Raw genomic sequence first — 22,567 nt, 5'->3', positions numbered from 1 at the left:
TAACATTTATAAATAGAATACTAAAAGGAGCAAAGATTTACTCTATCCATCACTCAGCCCTTGTGTGGCATAGAAAGGAGTGACATAACAATGAAAATAATCAATTACTGATAATATAATGAAAGTGTGTTTTCAGTTGCCTGAGACTGCAGTCATGAGTTCTCTCTCTCTCTCTCTCTCTCTCTCTCTCTCTCTCTCTCTCTCTCCCCCTCTCTGTCTGTGTGTGTGTGTGTGTGTGTGTGTGTGTGTGTGTGTGTTGTTGACAAAGGCCTTAATGGCCAAAAGCTATAAGTGTTAGTCTTTTTTGTGCCTATCTGCGACTCAGCATCTCTGCTATATGGTGAGTAGCAACTTTTTTCTCATAATATTGTTACATCCCATCCTGGATTTTCCATTGTTTAATGTAATGTAAATGGATAGATAAAAATATCTATTCAGCAAGCGGAGGCAGGGGAAAACACACACACACACACACACCCACACACCCACACACAAAAGGATTTAACTTTTACAAGCTTTTGGAGCCAGTGGCTCCTCCTTATGGCAGAAGAGTTGAAGGGGGAGGAAGATTGGTGAAGGAAAATGACTGGAGAGGTTTAGGGAAAGGGGTACAGCTTAGAAAAGTCACCAAGAAGCCCAGGTCATGGGAGACTCACCAGTCCTTTTTCTTCATCCCTCTTCCTCGCCCTTCAACTCTTCCGCCAGGAGGAAGAGCCACTAGCTCCAAAAGCTTGTAAAAGTTCAATCCTTTGGTGTGCGTGATCTTGTGCCACCATTTGATGAGTAGATTTTTTTTTATCTGTCCATTTACATTATATTAACAGAAAGCAGTGAAATAGGTAGCCGTAGAATTCTTTGACCAGCTACCTAGGCATGTGAAGTATGTAACAGACAATAAAATTAACTTCAAACACAAACTAAAATCATATATACTTCATAACCCTTGTTACTCCATAGAAAAATTGGTGTATGTGGGGGTGACTCACATAAAATTTGCGTCACAAATATTGTGGAAATGAGAGAGCTATTAATGTGCAGCTTTCACAGAATGGATTGGTAGTAAGGAGCTTATGTTGTTAGCCAATAAACAGATTGTAACAGTACTTAGAACGTGTATTTTTTGTGCAAAAATACACATTTTTAAATGAAACTATGCCTATGGACATTAACAGACTAAAAGTAGGGTAAGTTAGAATGTGATTGGTGGTTGTTGCCGGAGTGTAGTGAGAGTCATTTATAAGATATGATATTTTGAAAAGTTTCAATGCCAACACTTGTTTGTGCCATTCAACGTGCATGGTTGGTAGGTACAGTGTTGGTATGTTTGCTTACAGTGCGCGTGGGTGCGCGCGCGTGCGCGCATTCTCTCCTTGAGTGCATTGTGAATTGCAAGTCAGTTAGTGAGTGACTGTCCAAGCAGTAGGTTTTGTGTGGACAAATGGGATTTGCCAGTGCAGAGAAAACAGACGTGCTCGTGCTAAATGGAGAGTGTAGGAAGAATGCAGTTTGTTCTTGTATGGTGCATGGGACAAGATATCCCAATAGATTTCAAATGTCTTGGCAGTTATTTATCAGCTTCTTCAACCAATTATGTGAAAGCGGTTGTGTGACACCTAGACAACGTAACAGACGGAAACAAGTGACAACAGAAGAGAAAGAAATAAACATTCTTGGTGCTGTTGCAGTGGATCTACATATTAGCTCCTGTGCAATCCCAGGAGAAAGTGACACGAGTCGGGCAAGTGTCCTGAGCGTTCTCCATCGCCATGGGTTCCATCCTATTCACATCTCTCTCCACCAAGTGCTGAATGGGATTGATTGTGGAAATCAGTTAACTTCTGTACATGGCCATTACGGCACAATACTCCAGAAGTATCGTGTATCTCGTTTAGCAATGAAGCCACATTTACCAGTCGTGGTCAGGTAAACTGTCGAAACCTGCCCTGTTGGTCTGTTGACAATTGCCACTGGCTTCTCTAGGTGGAACTTCCTGTGGAGTGTAAATAATGGCATCGGATAGTGAACGATCAGCTGATAGGTTTGTTTTTCATAGACAGAGCACTGAACGCATCCGAGCATCACAGCCTCCAGACCATTTTTCACAGATGCTGGAAGACGTTCCTCTGCAGACTAGGAGGAATCTGTGGTACCAAAGTTACTGTTTCCAGCCCAGCACGTCTTCACGAACTGTTTCCATATTGTTGGATTGGGCACATAGGACCTGTTCCTTGGCCAGCCAGTTCCCTGGATCTGATGCCTATAGACTTTTTTTCTGTGGGAAAAGCTGATAGTCACTGTCTGCAACGACATACCAACTACACTTGATGACATGTAATGACATATTACTGCAGCCTGCTCCGACGTCTCTCCTGAAATGCTAGTATGTGTGCAGCAGTCATTTCATACCAGAGTGGAAGTGTGTATTGCCACTCCTAGTTGTCATTTTGAACACAATTTGTGGTGGTCAATTGTCTTGTTCATCATCAACATCTTGGACAGTTTCCAGCCTCTGGCCGGGTCTGTATGGAACGTAGGCCTCTCCACCGTCTTCTGTCTCGCCACCATCTCTGCGTCTTCACCTCGGTCCAGTCTTCTCCTTTCTTGTGAATGCATTCCTCTACTCTTTTCAGCCATCTGTCTCTGTCTTCCTCTCAGTCTCTTTCCTTCCAGTTTCATCTCGTTTATCCCCTGGATATCCTCTTCTCCAATCTCTTAACGTGTCCGTACCGTCTCGGCCTCGATTTCTCTATCTCCTCTTGTAATGGTTCCACCATCGTTAACAATCTGATCCTCTCATTTCTTAACCTGTCTATCTTTGTCACTTCAATACTGTTTCTCAAGAATTTCATCTCACTACAGTGTACTTTGCTTTTTTCTCTTCCCTTCATAACACATGTTTCTGATGCATATGTCAGGATTGGGACATAGTATGATCAGTATATGACCTTTTTACAGGTTTGGGGTGCATCCTTGCTCCATATCAAGCTTCTGACACTCTTCCAAAATGCTTCTGCTTTTCTCCCCCGCTTGTTTATTTCTCTGACGTGTTTTCCATCTTCCTGTATCAGGCTTCCTAGGTACTTGAAATTCTCCACTCTCTTCAATCGTTTCCCGCCAATTGTTATTCCAGTTGTTCCACTCTCCTTCTTTCTTGCTGTGATAATGACTTCACTCAGACTTTACTAAATTTCATCCCCTATTCTTGAACTGTTTGTTCTCATATGTCCAACTGCTCTTGTACTTCCTCCTCCGTATTCCCCCAAATCATCAGATCATCTGCAAACACGATAGCTCTCATCTTCCTTTCACCAATTACTTGTGCTACTGTACTCATTATATCATCCATCGCAACAATGGAGAGTAATGGTGAATGTGCACTTCTCTGCCTCAAGCCATTCTTCTGTTCAATCCGAGCTGATCTCTCTCCTCCCACTTTCAAACAACTCACACTTCCCTGGTACATTTCCCTTATCCTCCAAATATCTGTTTTGCTACTCTTCTGTTCTCCAAGACTTTCCCCACTTTGCTTCTGCATACACTATCATATGCTTTTTCAGTGTCCAGGAAGGTCATTGGTAGATATATTCCATATTCATAGTGCTGTTCCTGCAGTTGTGTTACAGCAAAAATTAGATACACTATGGATCTTCCTGTTCTGAAGCCATGTTGCTCTTCTCTCATTCTTCCTTCTAATTTTGCCCAAATTCGTGCTTCCAAAATTTTGTCAAAAATCTTTGCACAGTGACTCGTTAATGTTATCCCCCGATACTTCTTGCACTCTTTTCTATTTCCCTTCTTAAAGATCAGGACAATTATTCCCTTCTTCCAGTCTTCTGGTATCATCTTCTGTCTCCACACAATTTTCATTACTCGATATAGCCATTGTATCCCCACCTCTCCTGCTGCTCTACCCATCTTTACACTTAGCTCATCCAGACCTGGTGACTTCCCTCCCTTCATCTTGCCCAATGCCTCTTCCACTTCTCCCCAAGTAAAGTTTTTAATTTGCTGTTCCTCCTCCTTTTTTTTCCCTCTGCTTGTTCCTCCTCATCCAGGTTTCCATTCAGGTTCAGGAGTTCTTCAAAATACTCCTTCCACATATTCTTGAGTTCCTCCTTGTTCTCTACATCTTGTCCACTTTTGTCCACCATTCAAGCATAATCTGTTGTACTATTCTTCCTTTTACTTTTAATCATCCCATGTAACACCTCCATCATTCTGGCCCACTGTTGTTCCACCCACTTTCTTCTTTCCTCTGCCACCACTCTCTTTGCTTCTTTCTTTCTTCCCTGATAGTCTCCTCTTGTCTCTACTGTTCTCTTCTGGAACCATACCCTAAAGGCTTTATTCTTCTTCTGTACTATATCCTATGTTTTGTCAAATCCACCAGGGTTTTTCTTTCCATCTCTTTTTTTTGCTTGTCCTCCCACATATTGCTTCCGCTGCACTTACTAATGTTCCCTTGAATCCACCCCATTTCTCTTCTACCATTTTTGGTTCATCTTTTGGGATGCTTTCCTTTACTACATGTGGGTACTGTAGCCTGCTTTCTTCCTCCTTCAACTTCCATACCCTTATACATCTTTCCTGGTTTTCTGTCCCTTTATTATCCTTAGTCCCTCTCAGGTTCATTACCAGTAAACGGTGGTTGCTATCCAAGGCCTCTGATGGTATTACCTTAATGTCAATGATGTTCCTATTCATCTCACTATCGTGCAGGAAGAAGTCAACTATTGACTTTCTCTTTAAGTCTCGACTCTACCAGGTATTCTTGTGGCTCTCTCTTTTTCCTGAACCAAGAGTTCCCAACCAGCAAGCCATTCCTTTGACAGAACTCCAATAGTCTTTCACCTTCCTCATTTCAACAGCCCTAACACTCTGATCCAAGCACACTTTCGCAGCCTTGTCTTTCTCTTCCAACGTGTGTGTTTAAATCCCCCATTACTATAATATTCTTCCTTCCCATCCGCTTCTGCTTTCCCTCTTCAAACTCTTGCTTCTCCTTGGAAGTGCAACCCACCTGTAGCACATACCTCTATGGTCATTCCCTTGAGTGATATTTTGGTCTTCATCATCCTATCACTTATTCTGTCCACTTCCTCTTTTAATCCATATCTTACTACTATTCTGACTCCATTTCTCCTTCCCTCCTCATTTCCACTCTAGTACAGTTGGTAGCCTTTTCTCAGTTCTCTCCTTCCTCGTAAAATTCGGCCGCCTGTGCCTTCAACCACGTGGTTACCTCTTCTTGAAGCTGTGCGTCGTCATCAAAACGCTGCATAGCCAACCACTTCTTCATTGCTGGGAATAAGTGGAAGTGGCTCGGTGCCAGGTCGGGACCGTACGGTGGATGAGGAAACAACTCCCACTTATAAGATTCAAGAACTTCACGAGTGGCATTTGCCGTGTGGGCCCGGGCATTGTCATGAATTGGCAAGATCTTTGAGCCCAACTTTCCCCTGCACTTGTTTTGTATTGCTCTTCTGAGGTTGTGCAGAGTTTGGCAATGCCTTTGAGAGTTTATTGTAGTGCCTCTTTCCAGGAAATCCACAAAAATCACACCTTTTCTGTCCCAAAAGACAGTCGCCATCCCTTCCTTGCCGACATTGTCTGCATGCATTTCTTGGGTTTTGGGGGGGAATTTGTGTGCCCCACTGCATTGACTGCAATTTTGTCTTGCAGTTCGCATGCTTAACCCATGTTTCGTCACCAATGACGATGTGATCAAGTAATGAGTCACCATCTTTCTCGTAAGCGTCCAAAAAACGTTAACGCTGCAGCCATTCGCTGATTTTTGTGAATCTCCGTCAAAATTTTTGGTATCCATCTTGCACAAAACTTGTGGTAACCGAGCTTTTCGGTAATGATTTCGTGCAACAAACTTCGTGAAATTTGTGGAAAACTCATAGAAAGTTCTGTTATTGTGAAATTACGGTTTTCACGGACCGCGGCATCTACTTTTCGGATAAGTTCGGCAGTCACTATGCTGGGTCTTCCACTTCGCTCTTCGTCGTGAACGTTAGTTCGGCCATTTCTAAATTTTATGACCCATTGACGCACTTCACCTTCAGTGATTATGTTGTCCCCATACACTTCACAAAGCTGCCAATAGATTTCTATCGGTGTACAGTTTTTTGCAGTCAGAAACCTTATTACAGCACGCACTTCACACTTCGCGGCATTTTCAATTAACGCTGACATTTCAAACTGTCACAGTAACTCAACGGAGTACAGTACGAACCTCTCACTAGCACAGCAGGATGCCGACTGAGCGGCGGAATGCCATGACACCAAGATGGCCGCGCTAGCCCTGCCCCTAATGGACACAAACGAAAACGTAATGTACTTTGTGGATAGCCCTCGTGAAAAAGATAAGGAAAATAAAATTGTATTAATGGTCACCATATTTCATTATTTTTTTACTGAGAAGCTGTAATATATTTGTAAAAGTAACTCATTCTTCATCATACAATGGGAAGTCCAGGGTCTTATCCCATTTAATAATTAGAGGTCAGAACTGTGTTCCATGGAGCATTCAAATAACTAATAAACATCAGACACATACTATATGCTTCTTCCTCCAATTTGTACCTCATTTGTTATTTAGTGGGCTGTAATCAGTCATATTCTCTCAGTACAGACTGAAAAGAGTGGGAGTCAATTGAAAAATGAAGTTGTCTTCATTCAGCCTCAGGAACAGCCAGTTTTGTAACATAGCAAGGTACTACTTACCATTATCCATGTTTCCATCAAAGAAAAATGGTCCATAAACAGACGAATGGTATATCACACAAAACACATTGATTTTGGGCGAATGTTGTACGTGTTCAGTGCGTGCATGAGGGTTCCATAGGCCTCAGTTTGAACATGATGTTTGATTACTTTCCCACTAAGATGGAAAGTTGCTTCATCACTGAATGAATGCATTGTCTGAAAGTGTTATCATTGTGGAGTTGGTCAGAAAATGCCACTCATTTGTGTTTGTTGTTATGACAGAAAGCCTGTAACACCTGTAACTTATGCGGCTTCATAACCAAATGATTTCTCAAAAAACACAAAATTGTTGTTGTACACGCTTGTAGCTCCTGATTGCACTGAGGAGTTGATTTTGTAGCACTATGTTGGAAAGCGATTCAAATTTGTGAGACATTTTCATCAGAAACACTAGAGCAGCCAGGATTCCTTCCTTTATGTAGACACCCTGTGCCTACAGACTGTCAATCGCACCTGTGACTATTCCACATTTGTAGGTTCAAATTGGTACTTCAACTTGATACATCTTTGTACTGTAATCATGGAATTTTACATCGCAAACTTGAAAACTCGACATGATTCCTGTTGCAGAGTATCCATTTTGTAACATGTGACAGTAACCAAGTAACAGTAACCATGTGAACAGGAGACAACTGACATCTTGCAACAATGAATGTAAACTAGGCAATGTATTCGTTCCTCCGGTAACAGAGCCATGGCACAGCAATCAATAATTTTGACAACATAATTCTTTGTAATACATATATTCTTTTTTAAGCATCTTGTACTTGCATCTTAGAAGAAAGATTAAGGAAAGGCAAACCTATGTTTCTAGCATTTTTAGACTTAGAGAAAGCTTTTGACAATGTTGGCTGGAATACTCTCTTTCAAATTCTAAAGGTGGCAGGGGTAAAATACAGGGAGCGAGAGGCTATTTACAATTTATACAGAAATCAGATGGCAGTTATAAGAGTCGAGGGGCATGAAAGGGAAGCAGTGGTTGGGAAACAAGTGAGACAGGGTTGTAGCCTCTCCCCGATGTTACTCAATCTGTATATTGAGCAAGCAGTAACGGAAACAAAAGAAGTATTCGGAGTAGGTATTAAAATACATGGAGAAGAAATAAAAACTTTGAGGTTCGCCGATGACATTGTAATTCTGTCAGAGGCAGCAAAGGACTTGGAAGAGCAGTTGAGCAGAATGGACAGTGTCTTCAAATTAGGATATAAGATCAACATCAACAAAAGCAAAACGAGGGTAATGGAATGTAGTCGAATTAAGTCAGGTGATGCTGAGGGAATTAGATTAGGAAATGAGACACTTAAAGTAGTAAAGGAGTTTTGCTATTTGGGGAGCAAAATAACTGATTATGGTCGAAGTAGAGAGGATATAAAATGTAGACTGGCAAAGGCAAGGAAAGCGCTTCTGAAGAAGAGAAATTTGTTAACATCGAGTATAGATTTAAGTGTCAGGAAGTCGTTTCTGAAAGTATTTGTATGGAGTGTAGCCATGTATGGAAGTGAAACATGGACGATAAATAGTCTGGACAAGAAGAGAATAGGAGCTTTTGAAATGATGTGCTACAGAAGAATGATGAAGATTAGATGGGTAGATCACATAACTAATGAGGAGGTAGTGAATATGATTGGGGAGAAGAGAAGTTTGTGGCACAACTTGACTAGAAGAAGGGATCGGTTGGTAGGACATGTTCTGAGGCATCAGGGGATCACCAATTTAGTATTGGAGGGCAGCGTTGAGGTTAAAAATTGTAGAGGGAGACCAAGAGATGAATACACTAAGCAGATTCAGAAGGGTTTGATGTACGAAAACAAAAATGTTGGTTGTCCAGAGTGAAAACTTCAAGTGTCAGGAAACTTGGAGCAAAATGGATGACCGTCTGGTATTATGCCACACACACACTTTTCCTGTATGCATCAGAGGTTGGTCCATCAGTTATGCATCTGCCGTAGTTTTACTGCCATAGCCTCCATTTATATGTAGTGTTCACAACAAAAATACACTAGGCACACTCACTTCATACACTAAAGTGAGTTTTGAGGTACACAGGGTGAACATTAATAAAACCAACAAGCTGGAGGGATGGATTCCTGATTGAAAATGTAGGAAAAAAGGTACATGTGTCTGGAAATGCATCTTCGCCACCGTAGATGGTATTGATGAATGAAAATTCCTCTGCCCATGTGCCATGTGTTCCTTGGGTGTTGCAGGCTGTCTGATTGATGCAGTGTACTGTAAGCAGCAGAATAGATACACAAAAGAATGGTTTGGCTTACACTACATTGGTGGGCCACTTACCTGGAGATTTTACTAGGGTTGTCTCATTACCCTGTAGAACCTTGTTCTCCAAATTTGGTGTATTCACAGTCCACAGCCTCTCTGCGCATTCGTGTGTCTGAAAGTATCCATGATTGTACAAATGCCCGAAAAGGGGTCGACATGTGTGGTGTGGTTGGTGTCTGTGTAGGTACTTGTTTCGATATAGTTGTGCTGCCTCTCGGCCATTTCCATCTGCTTTGCTCTATGCGCACACTGTCTCGGCTTGTTCCTGATATGAATACTGGACCATTCTGCTGCTTAAAGTATACTGCATCAATCACTCAGCCTGTAACAAACGGGGAACACACAGCACATAGTCAGAGGAACTGTCATTTGTCAGCACTGGCTACCATGGCAATGATGCATTTCTGGACACGTGTTCATTCAACCTTTTTTCCTTAATTTCCGGTGAAGAATCCATCCCTGCAGTTTGTTGGTTTAATTTATTTTCACCTTATACACTGGGTGATCAAAAAGTCAGTATAAATTTGAAAACTTAATAAACCACGGAATAATGTAGATAGAGAGGTAAAAATTGACACACATGCTTGGAATGACATTGGGTTTTATTAGAACCAAAATGCGGGATTGCGCTCCACCCCATATTGCTAGATGCGCGGAAGATCTCCTGTGCGCGTCGTTTGGTGATGATCGTGTGCTCAGCTGCCACTTTCATCATGCTTTGCCTACCAGGTCCCCAGACCTCAGTCCATGCGATTATTGGCTTTGGGGTTACCTGAAGTCGCAAGTGTATCGTGATTGACCGGCAACTCTAGGGATGCTGAAAGACAACATCCGACACCAATGCCTCACCATAACTCCGGACATGCTTTACAGTGCTGTTCATAACGTTATTCCTCGACTACAGCTATTGTTGACGAATGATGGTGGACATATTGAGCATTTCCTGTAAAGAACATCATCTTTGCTTTGTCTTACTTTGTTATGCTAATTATTGCTATTCTGATCAGATGAAGTGCCATCTGTTGGACATTTTTTGAACTTTTGTATTTTTTTGGTTGTAATAAAACCCCATGTCATCCCAAGCACGTGTGTCAATTTGTACCTCTCTCTCTACATTATCCCGTGGTTTATTGAGTTTTCAAATTTATACCAACTTTTTGATCACCCGGTAGTTTAAAAATCACTTACCGGAAAGGGGAAGGCTTAAAAACATTCACTTATTATCCAGCATCTAAATGGAAGTAAAACTACAGTGGAACTGGACATAGAAGTAATTCTGTTATTCCCTATTTAAGTGGTATGTAGCACTACTGCTAAATACTGATCTTCTAAGAGTCTTCAGCAAAATGTGGGTGGTGTTTTTAATTCTCATGTACTTCCCTTTGTCCACCAGGGAACTTTGATGGACATAAATCTTACTCCTCCTTTCATTTATTTGTTTACCTGGTGAGATGTACACTGATGATTGCACTTACATATATACATATTCACTGTTTTATATTAGTTGGAGAGTATTCCACTATCCTACTGTTGTACCATGCGTTTCTTGCGTTGAGACACATAGAAACTTAGTGTGTTTGCACAGTGGCTGGGACACTCGGATCACTGTAACAATGAACAGATGTTGCAAGTCAGTCACGGCAGCTTATTGCTCCATTCTTTTGCAGGACATTGAAGCCACATGAACAAGTGATGTTTACCTGGGAGGATCCAGCTGGAGCTAGAGAGTTGCAGTGGACTTCACCCAAAAAGAAAGAAATTTCAGTTGATCTACGTAAGGTTAGTGAACAGAATAAAAGAACAGAGTGGAAGGACCCTCTCTTTCGTTGCAGAGGTTCTTGAGCACCACAACTGCTTCATTTGCACCAATTCATCTTCATTAAATTTCTGCTATATTCCAGTGGGAGCCCCGCTCGATACATTTAGGGCAATAATACAGACTGTCAGTGAAAGACCAGAATTGGGTGTATGTACTGATGTCACCTAATATGTGAACACACATTAGTGAAACAAAACTTAACCCATTTTCATTCATTCTTTGATTAATTAATTTCTTCACCACACATTCGTATAACAGACATCATGCATTCATATTAATTAATTAATTAATTAATTCTGTTCAGTAGATCCTATCAAGGAGAACCTCTAGCTATGTGGAATGACACAACATACAATTATATTAATCCTTCCACTGCTACAAACGTGCTATCTGCATTCCAAGCTGAGAACAGCTTTGATGTGGCTGTACTCCTTGACAAATTCTGATACCTGTGCTGAGGGACGGCATTAGAACTGCTATGAAATATTTATCATTTTAAGAAAACTATTTGCTGAATAAATTTAATTTTCATGCACCTTACAGATCGATATTTTAAAAAATAATCAATTTTTGACCGTATGACGTAAGTGGGTAGATAAAAAATCTACTCGCCAAGTGACGGCAGGAGAACGCATGTATAAAGAAAGGTTTTCCTTATGCAACCTTTTGGAGCCAGTGACTCCTCCTGGCAGAAGGGTAGTTTGGAAAAGTCACCCAGAGCCCCGAGTCAGGAGAGACATACTGGATGGGATGAGTAGCAAAGACTGTTGTTGGAGATTGCGACAGGTGACATTTGAAAACCTGAGAGCTCAAAGGTGGAAGACAGGATAAGGTGCAAGACGGAGATAGCTCTTGCACAGTGATTTAGCGGTGATCTCTGTATTGCATATTACCCCGTCTTCCACCTTTAAGCTCTCGGGCTTTCCAATTTCGTCTGGTGCAGTCCCCAACAATCAGTCTTTTCTGTTCATCCCGTCCAGTAAGTCTCCCTTGACCTGGCCTTCTGGGTGACTTCTTCAAACTCAAACCTCTTCAGTTATTTTCCCTCACCCCTCTTCCTTCCCCTATGACCCTTCTGCTGGAAGGAGCCACTGGCCCCAAAGGCTTTCACAAGTAAAAGCTTTTTTTATATGTGTGTTCTCCTGCCACTGTTTGGTGACTGTTTTCTTTTATCTATCCAATTACAGTGTATTAGTCTGATATCATTAACTCAATACTGGTCTCAATTTCTTTTTGTAATACGGCACAGTTACTGTGCTGCATGAAATCAAGTAAAATATTGCGTGCTGTTTTAAGGAGTTTGCGGAGGTAAAAATTCATTGTGTCAGCTTTGCATATGGTCGATTTTAGCTCATAAATTGCAGTTTATGAAATGTAAAAAAGATTTTGTAATTTTATTTAAAAATGAGAGCAGAAAGATATCTCATTTTGTTCTCGAGTTACTGATTTTTATATTTGATGGACAGCTCTGTGTGGTGGGCCCATTGCCACCCCTGTGAATTGGGTCTAATGTGGTTGTTAAGATCTTCGTATTTCATAAATGGTTCATGATATCAAAATGAAGTTCTTTTGCAAATGATAGTGCACAAATAGGCATGTGTATTGTATATGTGCTCAAAACTTTGTTTATTCATCAAGACATTGAAGTAACTTGTCTGCAGCAGTGAGAGGTTGATGGCTCAGGATGCATACAGACATCAATAGCACTGTAGATAAAAACCAAGCAGTGCACATATACACATCCACAGCACCTGGGAAACATTGGACCAGGGCATGTACGCACATCACAACAGTGAAAGGGTTAATGAAAGATGAGGAAATCTTCCAAACTTAATCTGTATTGTGCATTCACAACAAATGATCACAGTGTGTAAAACAGCTGCACTTGTTTGCTAATTTCATACTAGCATAGCACCTGCTCCTTCTCTCGTGTTGACTGTATGATCTTCACAGCCCCCCCTTAATTGAATTTTTATGTTGTTCAGAAATTAAAACATCACTTAAACTTTTCGTGGTAACTGAGACCATAGAAACATGTTTTTTTATGAATGTACTTCTGAACAAAAATCCGTTCTGGCTGCTAGAGTTGGAGGTCTTTGTTAATCCTGCCTTTTGAGTTCTGGAGGTGACATTTCCATAGAAACTTTCATCGCCTAATACACATTTCTTTAGAAGTCAAATACAAATTTTCTTAATATAATGAAATATTTTTAAAAAATTTCATCTCCTAATTCAGCTCCTTAATTCAGAAGTCAAATATCATTTGTCATAGATGCAGCATATTTCAGCTTTAAATATGCTTCAGTTGTCCTTTAATAATGATTTGTTTTCAAAAAGGACTTTCGCCAACTATTTCATCCCATCAGGGGTCAGATTTCCATAAGTGTCCGCAGCTCGTGATCGTGCGGTAGCGTTCTAGCTTCCCACGCCCGGGTTCGATTCCCGGTGGGGTCAGGGATTTTCTCTGCCTTGTGATGACTGGGTGTTGTGTGATGTCCTTAGGTTAGTTAGGTTTAAGTAGTTGTAAGTTCTAGGGGACTGATGACCATAGATGTTAAGTCCCATAGTGCTCAGAGCCATTTGAACCATTTTTTTTCCGTAAGTGCTGAAACACATTTCTTTATTCCTGACTAAGAAACCAAATACCAGTTTTCATAGTATAGCTTCAAAATTACATTAATAGTGATGTATATTCAAAAAACTCTTTCATCCCTTACTTCACCCCCTTAAAGATGGAAACACAAAAATTGCTTCTTAAACAATGCCTATACTATAAGATCAATCTATCTCCAAATTTCAAATGTATGTATGTGTGTTTGATCTGTTTTTGATGAAGACCTTATTGGCCAAAAGTTCGTTTTCTGACAGTCTTTTTGTTGTGCCTGTCTGCATCAGCATCTCCACTATATGGTGAATAGCAACCATTCTTTTCATGATATTGTTGCATTCCACCTGGATTTTCCATTGTTTGATTCAGGCTACCTGTATTACACATAATTTTACATAAAGCATCTACACAACTAATTACATTAATTCATAGAAATCACTTCCTATGTTGTATAATAAATTTTAACTATTTCGATGACCATAATGTTAAGATTTTAATGTACTTCATTATTCTACCAATTGGCTAAACTGAATACTGCTTGACAAATATGTTGCAATTTTACTGTGATTTATAGTTGTACCAACTGACTATATTGTATGCAGTTGGATAATGGTCAGCTATAATGTTTATTTACATTAACATGGTGCTTAACAGTGAATTGACAGTAAGGCCATCCATTACTAAAAAGATTAGGTGAAGACACTCTGAACCTTCCTTTGGTTTTAAATTTACATTGGATCCATAAATTAAGCTCTACCATTGTGTAGTATAGTTGCCATGGTATGTTGTGGATGTATTGAAATTAATTGTACTTCCTGCAGTAGGTAATGTTGCATAAATATCCATTATCTGTAATGCATTGCCTATGCATTACATCAATCTAGAAAACATGTCACATTTTCAAACTAGGACTGATTTTCCGTGAGTCACATTGGATTAGTCAACAAGTAACATGTGGTCTTCTTCACAACCACAGGCAGGACAGAAAAAAACTCCTATGTGATGATATCGTTTTCATTGAGGCAATGTTCTGCTAATGTTATAAATGTACTAGACAATAAAGGAGAAATTTATTTATGAAGGAGTAACTTTTTTTAATGCTCATCTAGTCATTGTTTACATATTACTAGAACTTTGTTTTAATGCCTTATTATAACAGTACATGTGTATGCATTTCTAGCAACATAATTTTCTTTGTAACATAGATACTCTGAAGATGGTCCAGTATAGGCCAAAATCAGATGCTGAGTAATAAATAATAAAAAAAGTGCAGCTGTTGTATATACACAAATCTTACAATTATCAATGCCCACTTGTACAAAATATTGCGTATAAATAGGGACAGGAAAATTTTTTCACAAAGATATCTTGAAAAACAATGCAAAATTTGGGGTGTTCAGTAAAACAACACAAAATCAGCAATTTTTATCAAATACCACGAAAATGGCAGTTTTTGCAAAAATCACGAAATTTGCCATTTCCCGTATAGAAAACTGTCATAAATCTGAAGACGATAGTTTACAAGTATTCATAACTGATAGTTACTGACAAAAAATAAATAAATAAATAAATTATGGAAAAGATGGACACTGAATTTGTCAAAAATAAATAAATGAGAATCTGACTAGAAAATAACTCCTAAGTTGGTAAAAACAGTAACTCCAAAATTGATATGAACAGGAACTCTGAATTTGGCAAAAATAACAACTCCAGATTTGGCAGGAACAGTAGCACTGAAATTGGCCTTAAAATATCACTGAAATTGAAATTAAGTAAAATTATTTTTTCCTATTACTACCTATAAATTATTGCTATACTGCTTAATATTATTCATGCTCATGCCACATAATTTACACAAGTAAATTAGAAAAAAAAAGCTGATACTTTGAAGAAACCTGCTGCCTCCTCACTTATGCTAAGTAGAATCTGCTTGTCCTCTGTTCCTAAATGAATATTTGCCTTATAAAAATGGTATTTTTCAAAGAAAATATTTACCTAAATCTGTCAAGACAGAGACCTGTTTGTGGTATACTACTGTTTTCTTTCAACTTTACAACAAACACTGTTATTGCCATATAGCTTACATAATGTTTCAACTCTGGAATATTCAGGCAATGGTTCACGAGGAGTGCTATTTAATTATTAATTTGTATTTTTTAGTTGGTGAGGATTTTCAGTTTCTCGTTTTATGACGAATATCTTCCCTCCAGAGTAAATAACTCCATTCAGAACGCTAGACAGGGAGGGAAAGTCTGTAGGGAAGTTATAATTATTCAGTCTTAAATATAAAATTGCTTTATGAAGATGTAGAGGAGAGTCCATTAATACATCTAATAAAAGATACAATAATTCATGTCAGCTTTTTGTACTTGGTATGTCAATTTTTGTTAATTTTTTCCCCCCCTTGTGCAGGATGCAGTTGACAGGACGCAGTTGACAGACAATACAGAACTGTGGTGGGTTTCCTTTTTGGACGGCTTGCAGCGCATTCTTCTCTTCACGGAAGACATGGCGATAGCGACTGCGTGCCAAGCCGCTGGGGACCTGGAGCCATTTGACAGAGAGATCAAGCTGTCAGTACACGGTGTCGGACTGTCCCTGGTGAACAACGTTGCTCGTACAGAGGTCATGTACCTTGGAATCGCAAGGTGAGAGTTTTGTTTCAAGAAAATAAGTAGATTTTTGTTGAGGTGCAGTACATAGCATTTGAATTATATATTTTATACAGTTTTCAAGTGCCGCTTCTTGTACACAAGCAATTTATTGCTAACAGGTACTTTTTATCGTGATTGCAGAGTGTGCATTGTCTTTAAGAAAATTTACTAAATGCGCCTTATCATTTCACTGGTGTTCAAGATTGTAACTACATAATATCATTCAAGAAAGGCATTTTCATGCATGCTCTGATTTTTATTTTGAAATAAAATTTTCATTTAATATTAGTATTAAAGTAATTTCAGTCCCTTGGGCACAGCAGAGTTGTTAAACTTACAGTATGTTATAATCCACACAGCAGTTTGGGAAAAAGCATTTTGTGGTGGGATCCATAACCTTGTTGCTACTATGGACATACTCTCTGCATTCCATGCTGGAGGGGGCTTTCATTATGGCTGCACTGCTCGCCAAATGCTGGTGCCTGTGCTGAGATACGGCATCACAGCCAATATGAAATATTTATCTTCAGATTTTTTTAAAACTATTAGGTGAAAAAATTTGTTTCTTGCACATCTTACTATGCTGCATTAAATTAAGCAAAATACTGCGTGAAATTTTAAGGAGTTTGCTAAGGTGGGGAAAAAAAATACATAAACTGCATATATGGTTGACATCGACTCATACATTAGAGTGAATGAAATGTAGATATCAAAATTTTATTTAAAAATCGGAGCAGAATGGTATCTCATTTCATTCTTGAGTTACTGGGTTAAATCCAAGTGATGGTTGCACACAATGTCATCATTCACATCCTAGTGCATATCTCATAAATGATTAAGGATATCAAAAGCAGGTTTTTTTGCAAATGATAGCACATAATGAGGCACCCATGTCATTCAGTAAATACTGTAATTTTTTTTTATTCTCTAAAATATGGAAATAACTTGCCTATAGCAGTAAGAGGTTCAGGAAGCATACAGGTGTTCATAGCAACATAGGCAAACCTGAATGGCATGTGTATACAAGTCCACAGCAGGTGTGTAACAGCATAGCAGGATGTATATACATGGCCACAGCAGCAAAAGGGTTAATAAGAGTTCCTCACTGTCATAACAGATATGGGCATAACTATCACAGGTGTGAACTTCGTATGTAAAATGCAAACTTTGTACGGGCGTAAATAATGTAGCAGGGTTAGGGTGGTCACGGAGTATTGTTAACTTTGTCACAAGCCACAGTCTTAGTGTATGATGGAAAACAGGGGAGCAGGTACAGTGTACCACTTCAGGCATCGAGGAGTTGTACAGTCAGTGAGAACAGTGACAAGTGAATTTAACAGAATTTGTGCAGCAACAGAAGGTGTCGTCTCCAAAGCTCTTTCACAGAGAAAGACTGCACTGTAGTTCCTTCTCTAGATGGTCACACAGATGAGAAAATGGTAGATATCGAAATAGACGACAGAGGGATAGAGAAACAATTAAAATTGCTCAAAAGAGGAAAGGCCGCTGGACCTGATGGGATACCAGTTCGATTTTACACAGAGTACGCAAAGGAACTTGCCCCCCTTCTTGCAGCGGTGTACCGTAGGTCTCTAGAAGAGCGTAGCATTCCAAAGGATTGGAAAAGGGCACAGGTCATCCCCGTTTTCAAGAAGGGACGTCGAACAGATGTGCAGAACTATAGACCTATATCTCTAACGTCGATCAGTTGTAGAATTTTGGAACACGTATTATGTTAGAGTATAATGACTTTTCTGGAGACTAGAAATCTACTCTGTAGGAATCAGCATGGGTTTCGAAAAAGACGCTCGTGTGAAACCCAGCTCGCGCTATTCGTCCACGAGACTGAGGGCCATAGACGCCGGTTCACAGGTAGATGCCGTGTTTCTTGACTTCCGCAAGGCGTTCGATACAGTTCCCCACAGTCGTTTAATGAACAAAGTAAGAGCATATGGACTATCAGACCAATTGTGTGATTGGATTGAGGAGTTCCTAGATAACAGGACGCAGCTTGTCATTCTCAATGGAGAGAAGTCTTCCGAAGTAAGAGTGATTTCAGGTGTGCTGCAGGGGAGTGTCGTAGGACCGTTGCTATTCACAATATACATAAATGAAATTGTGGATGACATCGGAAGTTCACTGAGGCTTTTTGCGGATGATGCTGTGGTATATCGAGAGGTTGTAACAATGGAAAATTGTACTGAAATGCAGGAGGATCTGCAGCAAATTGACACATGGTGCAGGGAATGGCAATTGAATCTCAATGTAGACAAGTGTAATGTGCTGCGAATACATAGAAAGAAAGATCCCTTATCATTTAGCTACAATATAGCAGGTCAGCAACTGGAAGCAGTTAATTCCGTAAATTTTCTGGGAGTACGCATTAGGAGTGATTTAATATGGAATGATCATGTAAAGTTGATGGTCGGTAAAGCAGATGCCAGACTGAGATTCATTGGAAGAATCCCAAGGAAATGCAATCCGAAAACAAGTAGGTTACAGTACGCTTGTTCGCCCACTGCTTGAATACTGCTCAGCAGTGTGGGATCCGTACCAGATAGGGTTGATAGAAGAGATAGAGAAGATCCAACGGAGAGCAACGCGCTTCGTTACAGGATGGTTTAGTAATCGTGAAAGCATTACGGAGATGATAGATAAACTCCAGTGGTAGACTCTGCAGGAGAGACGCTCAGTAGCTCGGTACGGGCTTTTGTCGAAGTTTCGAGAACATACCTTCACCTAGGAGTCGAGCAGTATATTGCTCCCTCCTACGTATATCTCGCGAAGAGACCATGAGGTTAAAATCAGAGAGCTTAGAGCCCACACAGAGGCATACCGACAATCCTTCTTTCCACGAACAATACGAGACTGGAATAGAAGGGAGAACCGATAGAGGTACTCAGGGTACCCTCCGCCACACACCGTCAGGTGGCTTGCAGAGTATGGATGTAGATGTAGATGTAAATGTGGATGTGGTACGGTGACTTCAGGCAACGGAGCTTGTGTCGGCACGACACTGGTGGCATGCTTGTGGTCTGTCATTCGTGTCGGTGGCCTTTACAGCTGGAGCAGCACCAGTGGCTTGCTGACAGCCAAAGGCATACAGTTGCCAGAAACAGACAGCTGGTCTCAGTAGATCACGAACGAGGTGCCCTCAGATGCAGTTGGTGAACTGGTGACTCCCAAGTGGCATCCTGGAGTTGACTGAAGTCAGCCAGCAATAGACCTCCAGCTGGAAGACTCCAGTTCGGTTCTCGGTAAGATCAGAACTGGACACAGTCCATAGACCCGTGCTTTTGGCAGGATCAGCATTTAGTAGTAGTTAAGGCTGGGTGATCCTCACGAGGTTGATGACGGAGTCTTTTGACCAGAGGGGGTGATTTTTATCGCTGCTTGACCCGGCCTCATTGTGACGGGGTGTCACTTTCGATCACACAGACTGCTGAAGCGGCGCACACCGAGCCCGGGCACGGTGTAATCTAGCTTACCACTATGGCGGCCTGGCCCTTGTGCTGTGCTATAGCTGCAGTGTTCCAACTCTACAAGTAGTAGTAGGCTGAAATGTGTGGGAACCGGCTCACCTCAGTGTCCGAATACAGACTTGTGTCTCGGCACTTATCCAGGCAACAGAATGTTGTGGCATATTTCTGGCTCACATAGTAGTGAGTTGTGGACGTCGGTTTGGCTAGGTAATGGTGTAATGACAACTTGTTACAAGTCATTAGTGCAAGGGTATGAGTATCTGCCAGGAAGTTTAAAATCGGCAAACACTCCACTGCAGAGTGTTATGTTCCATTGTGGAATACTGAATACGAGGTGTGATCAAAAAATATGATGAATGAATTTATTTAGCAGCATCTCCTGATGCTACAACCACGTGATGTAATTTGTACGACCGTATGTACTCGAATCTAAGCCGCACTTTTTTTCCGGTTTTTGTAATCCAAAAAACTGCCTGCGGCTTAGAATCAAGTGCAAAGTAAGCGGAAATTCTGAAAAATGTTGGTAGGTGCCACCACAACTAACTTCTGCCGTCGAATATATGTAGCGCTACACAGGCTTGCTTTGCTTGCACAAAGATAAATACTGGCGCCAAAACCTCTGCGTCAGGAAATAAATTTTAAAATAAAAGGTGGAACACGAGCTTTTCTCTCCGCCCTGAGTTTCGACCACTGCATTTCAATGTACTGCGAAAATCCGACTGGCAAGACTGTTAGGGGTTTTTGTCAATATGGCCAACTCTGCATTCTGAATTTTTCCTACCTGTGAGAAGAGATGGTTGCTAATAGGAACTTTTATGAATTGTGAATCACATGCAGTATTCTCTTCACCATAAGAATAATACGAATATAAACATTTTGTCATGTATTCTTTCATGTTTGCTGCTATCTCATTTAAATCCTGTCTGCCTAATAAACTACGAAACTAGAGTGGGACAACAGCAAACTCGGAAGAATATACATATCATATCATGTCATGTTTATATTTTTATTATTCTTATGCCTAACAGTGATACAGTCAGAAATGGAGCACGGCAATTGACTATATTTTTAAATCTAAGATGACTCTATTTTTGTGCAGAATGTAATGCACTGAAGAGGTGTCTGCAATGATTTCCAAATGGAGAAAAATTTTCGCTAAACTCTCGTTCAGAACATCTTCTATCATACGCAGTCTATTATTTGGTTCTTGTTGATCCTTATCAAAGAAAGCAGCAGTGTAAGTAACAACAAATAGCAGTCTCTTGCCATTGTTTCGCTAATGAGACAATTCCTCTCTTTCTTTATCGTAAGCGGCAGTAGCACGCATAAAAGCAAGCCATGCCGCGACCGGCGACAGGTCGTAAACACGCAGTATCAGAATGCGACAAACAATGCATGACACAGTACAGTAATGCATTTTCAGTTTAGAGTGACGTAAACACCTATAACAAAGAGAAGGCACTTAAGAGATCAAAGAAAAATAAGCAATCAATTCAAACCATACGAAGCACGTGAAAAAGGGAAGGTACTCGTATAAATACGGACGGAGCGCCTGACGCATAGCAAAGGCTACCTGGTAAAGCTTAACTGCTAAGCTTATGACTCGAACCAAACTACTGTAGCTGTATCGTCATTCATTCGACCTATATTGTGTCTCATATTAAAATGGACCAACTTCGTTTCGATTTGGAGGTGCGGCCTAAAACTTTTCTCTCCCCTTGAATCTTGAGTCTCAAATTTCAGGTGCGGCTTACATTCGGGGAAAATTTTTTTTTCCTTGATTTCGAGTCTCATTTTTCAGGTGTGGCTTAGATTCGACTGTGGCTTAGATTAGAGTAAATACTGTAGCTTGATCCACTGATGCAGGCAGCATCAAGTTCAACCCATTCTGACTTCTACATCTACATCTACATCTACATCCATACTCCGCAGGCCACCTGACGGTGTGTGGCGGAGGGTACCTTGAGTACCTCTATTGGTTCTCCCTTCTATTCCAGTCTCGTATTGTTCGTGGAAAGAAGGATTGTCGGTATGCCTCTGTGTGGGCTCTAAGCTCTCTGATTTTATCCTCATGGTCTCTTCGCGAGATATACGTAGGAGGGAGCAATATACTGCTTGACTCTACGGTGAAGGTATGTTCTCGAAACTTTGACAAAAGCCCGTACCGAGCTACTGAGCGTCTCTCCTGCAGAGTCTTCCCCTGGAGTTCATCTATCATCTCCGTAACGCTTTCGCGATTACTAAATGATCCTGTAACGAAGCGCGCTGCTCTCCGTTGGATCTTCTCTATATCTTCTATCAACCCTTTCTGGTACGGATCCCACACTGCTGAGCAGTATTCAAGCAGTGGGCGAACAAGCGTACTGTAACCTACTTCCTTTGTTTTCGGATTGCATTTCCTTGGGATTCTTCCAATGAATCTCAGTCTGGCATCTGCTTTACCGACGATCAACATTATATGATCATTCCATTTTAAATCACTCCTAATGTGTACTCCCAGATAATTTATGGTATTAACTGCTTCCAGTTGCTGACCTGCTATTTTGTAGCTAAATGATAAAGGATCTATCTTTCTGTGTATTCGCAGCACATTGCACTTGTCTACATTGAGATTCAATTGCCATTCCCTGACTTGTCAGTCAGTGCCTAGACATACTTGAGTCAGTTTGTGTTTACCATGTCTGTCATTCATCGTGAAATTTTAGCTAGACATGAACATTAAATTCTGTTTGGAGTTGCAAAAAAGTGTGAAATAAACTCATAAGATTTTGAAATTGGTGTACAGTGATAATCATGTAATCAGACTGTTTGCAAGATGTGATGATGATGATGATGATGATGATGATGATGATGATGATGTCCCATACCCTGAGGAGCGTAGGGGATGATGTGGGAGACCCGCACCGCCGACGAGGCAAGGTCCTAGCGGAGGTGGTTTGCCATTGCCTTC

The 22,567-nt window shown here is 40.6% G+C and overlaps 1 protein-coding gene across 1 annotated transcript in view; it reads left to right on the top strand.

The window, feature by feature from the left end:
* Positions 1-22,567, top strand: part of LOC124552247 (vacuolar protein sorting-associated protein 13-like) — a 494,948-nt gene that overhangs the window by 389,568 nt on the left and 82,813 nt on the right. The window contains exons 49-50 of the mRNA XM_047126529.1: positions 10,722-10,833; positions 15,894-16,129. Coding sequence (XP_046982485.1) covers positions 10,722-10,833; positions 15,894-16,129 — 348 coding nt within the window. The remainder of the gene's footprint in view (positions 1-10,721; positions 10,834-15,893; positions 16,130-22,567) is intronic.

Source organism: Schistocerca americana, chromosome 10 (genome assembly GCF_021461395.2).
Source record: "Schistocerca americana isolate TAMUIC-IGC-003095 chromosome 10, iqSchAmer2.1, whole genome shotgun sequence".
Taxonomy (NCBI): domain Eukaryota; kingdom Metazoa; phylum Arthropoda; class Insecta; order Orthoptera; family Acrididae; genus Schistocerca; species Schistocerca americana.
The sequence above is the reverse complement of the archived record's forward strand: the minus strand, read 5'-3'. Positions and strand labels throughout refer to the sequence as shown.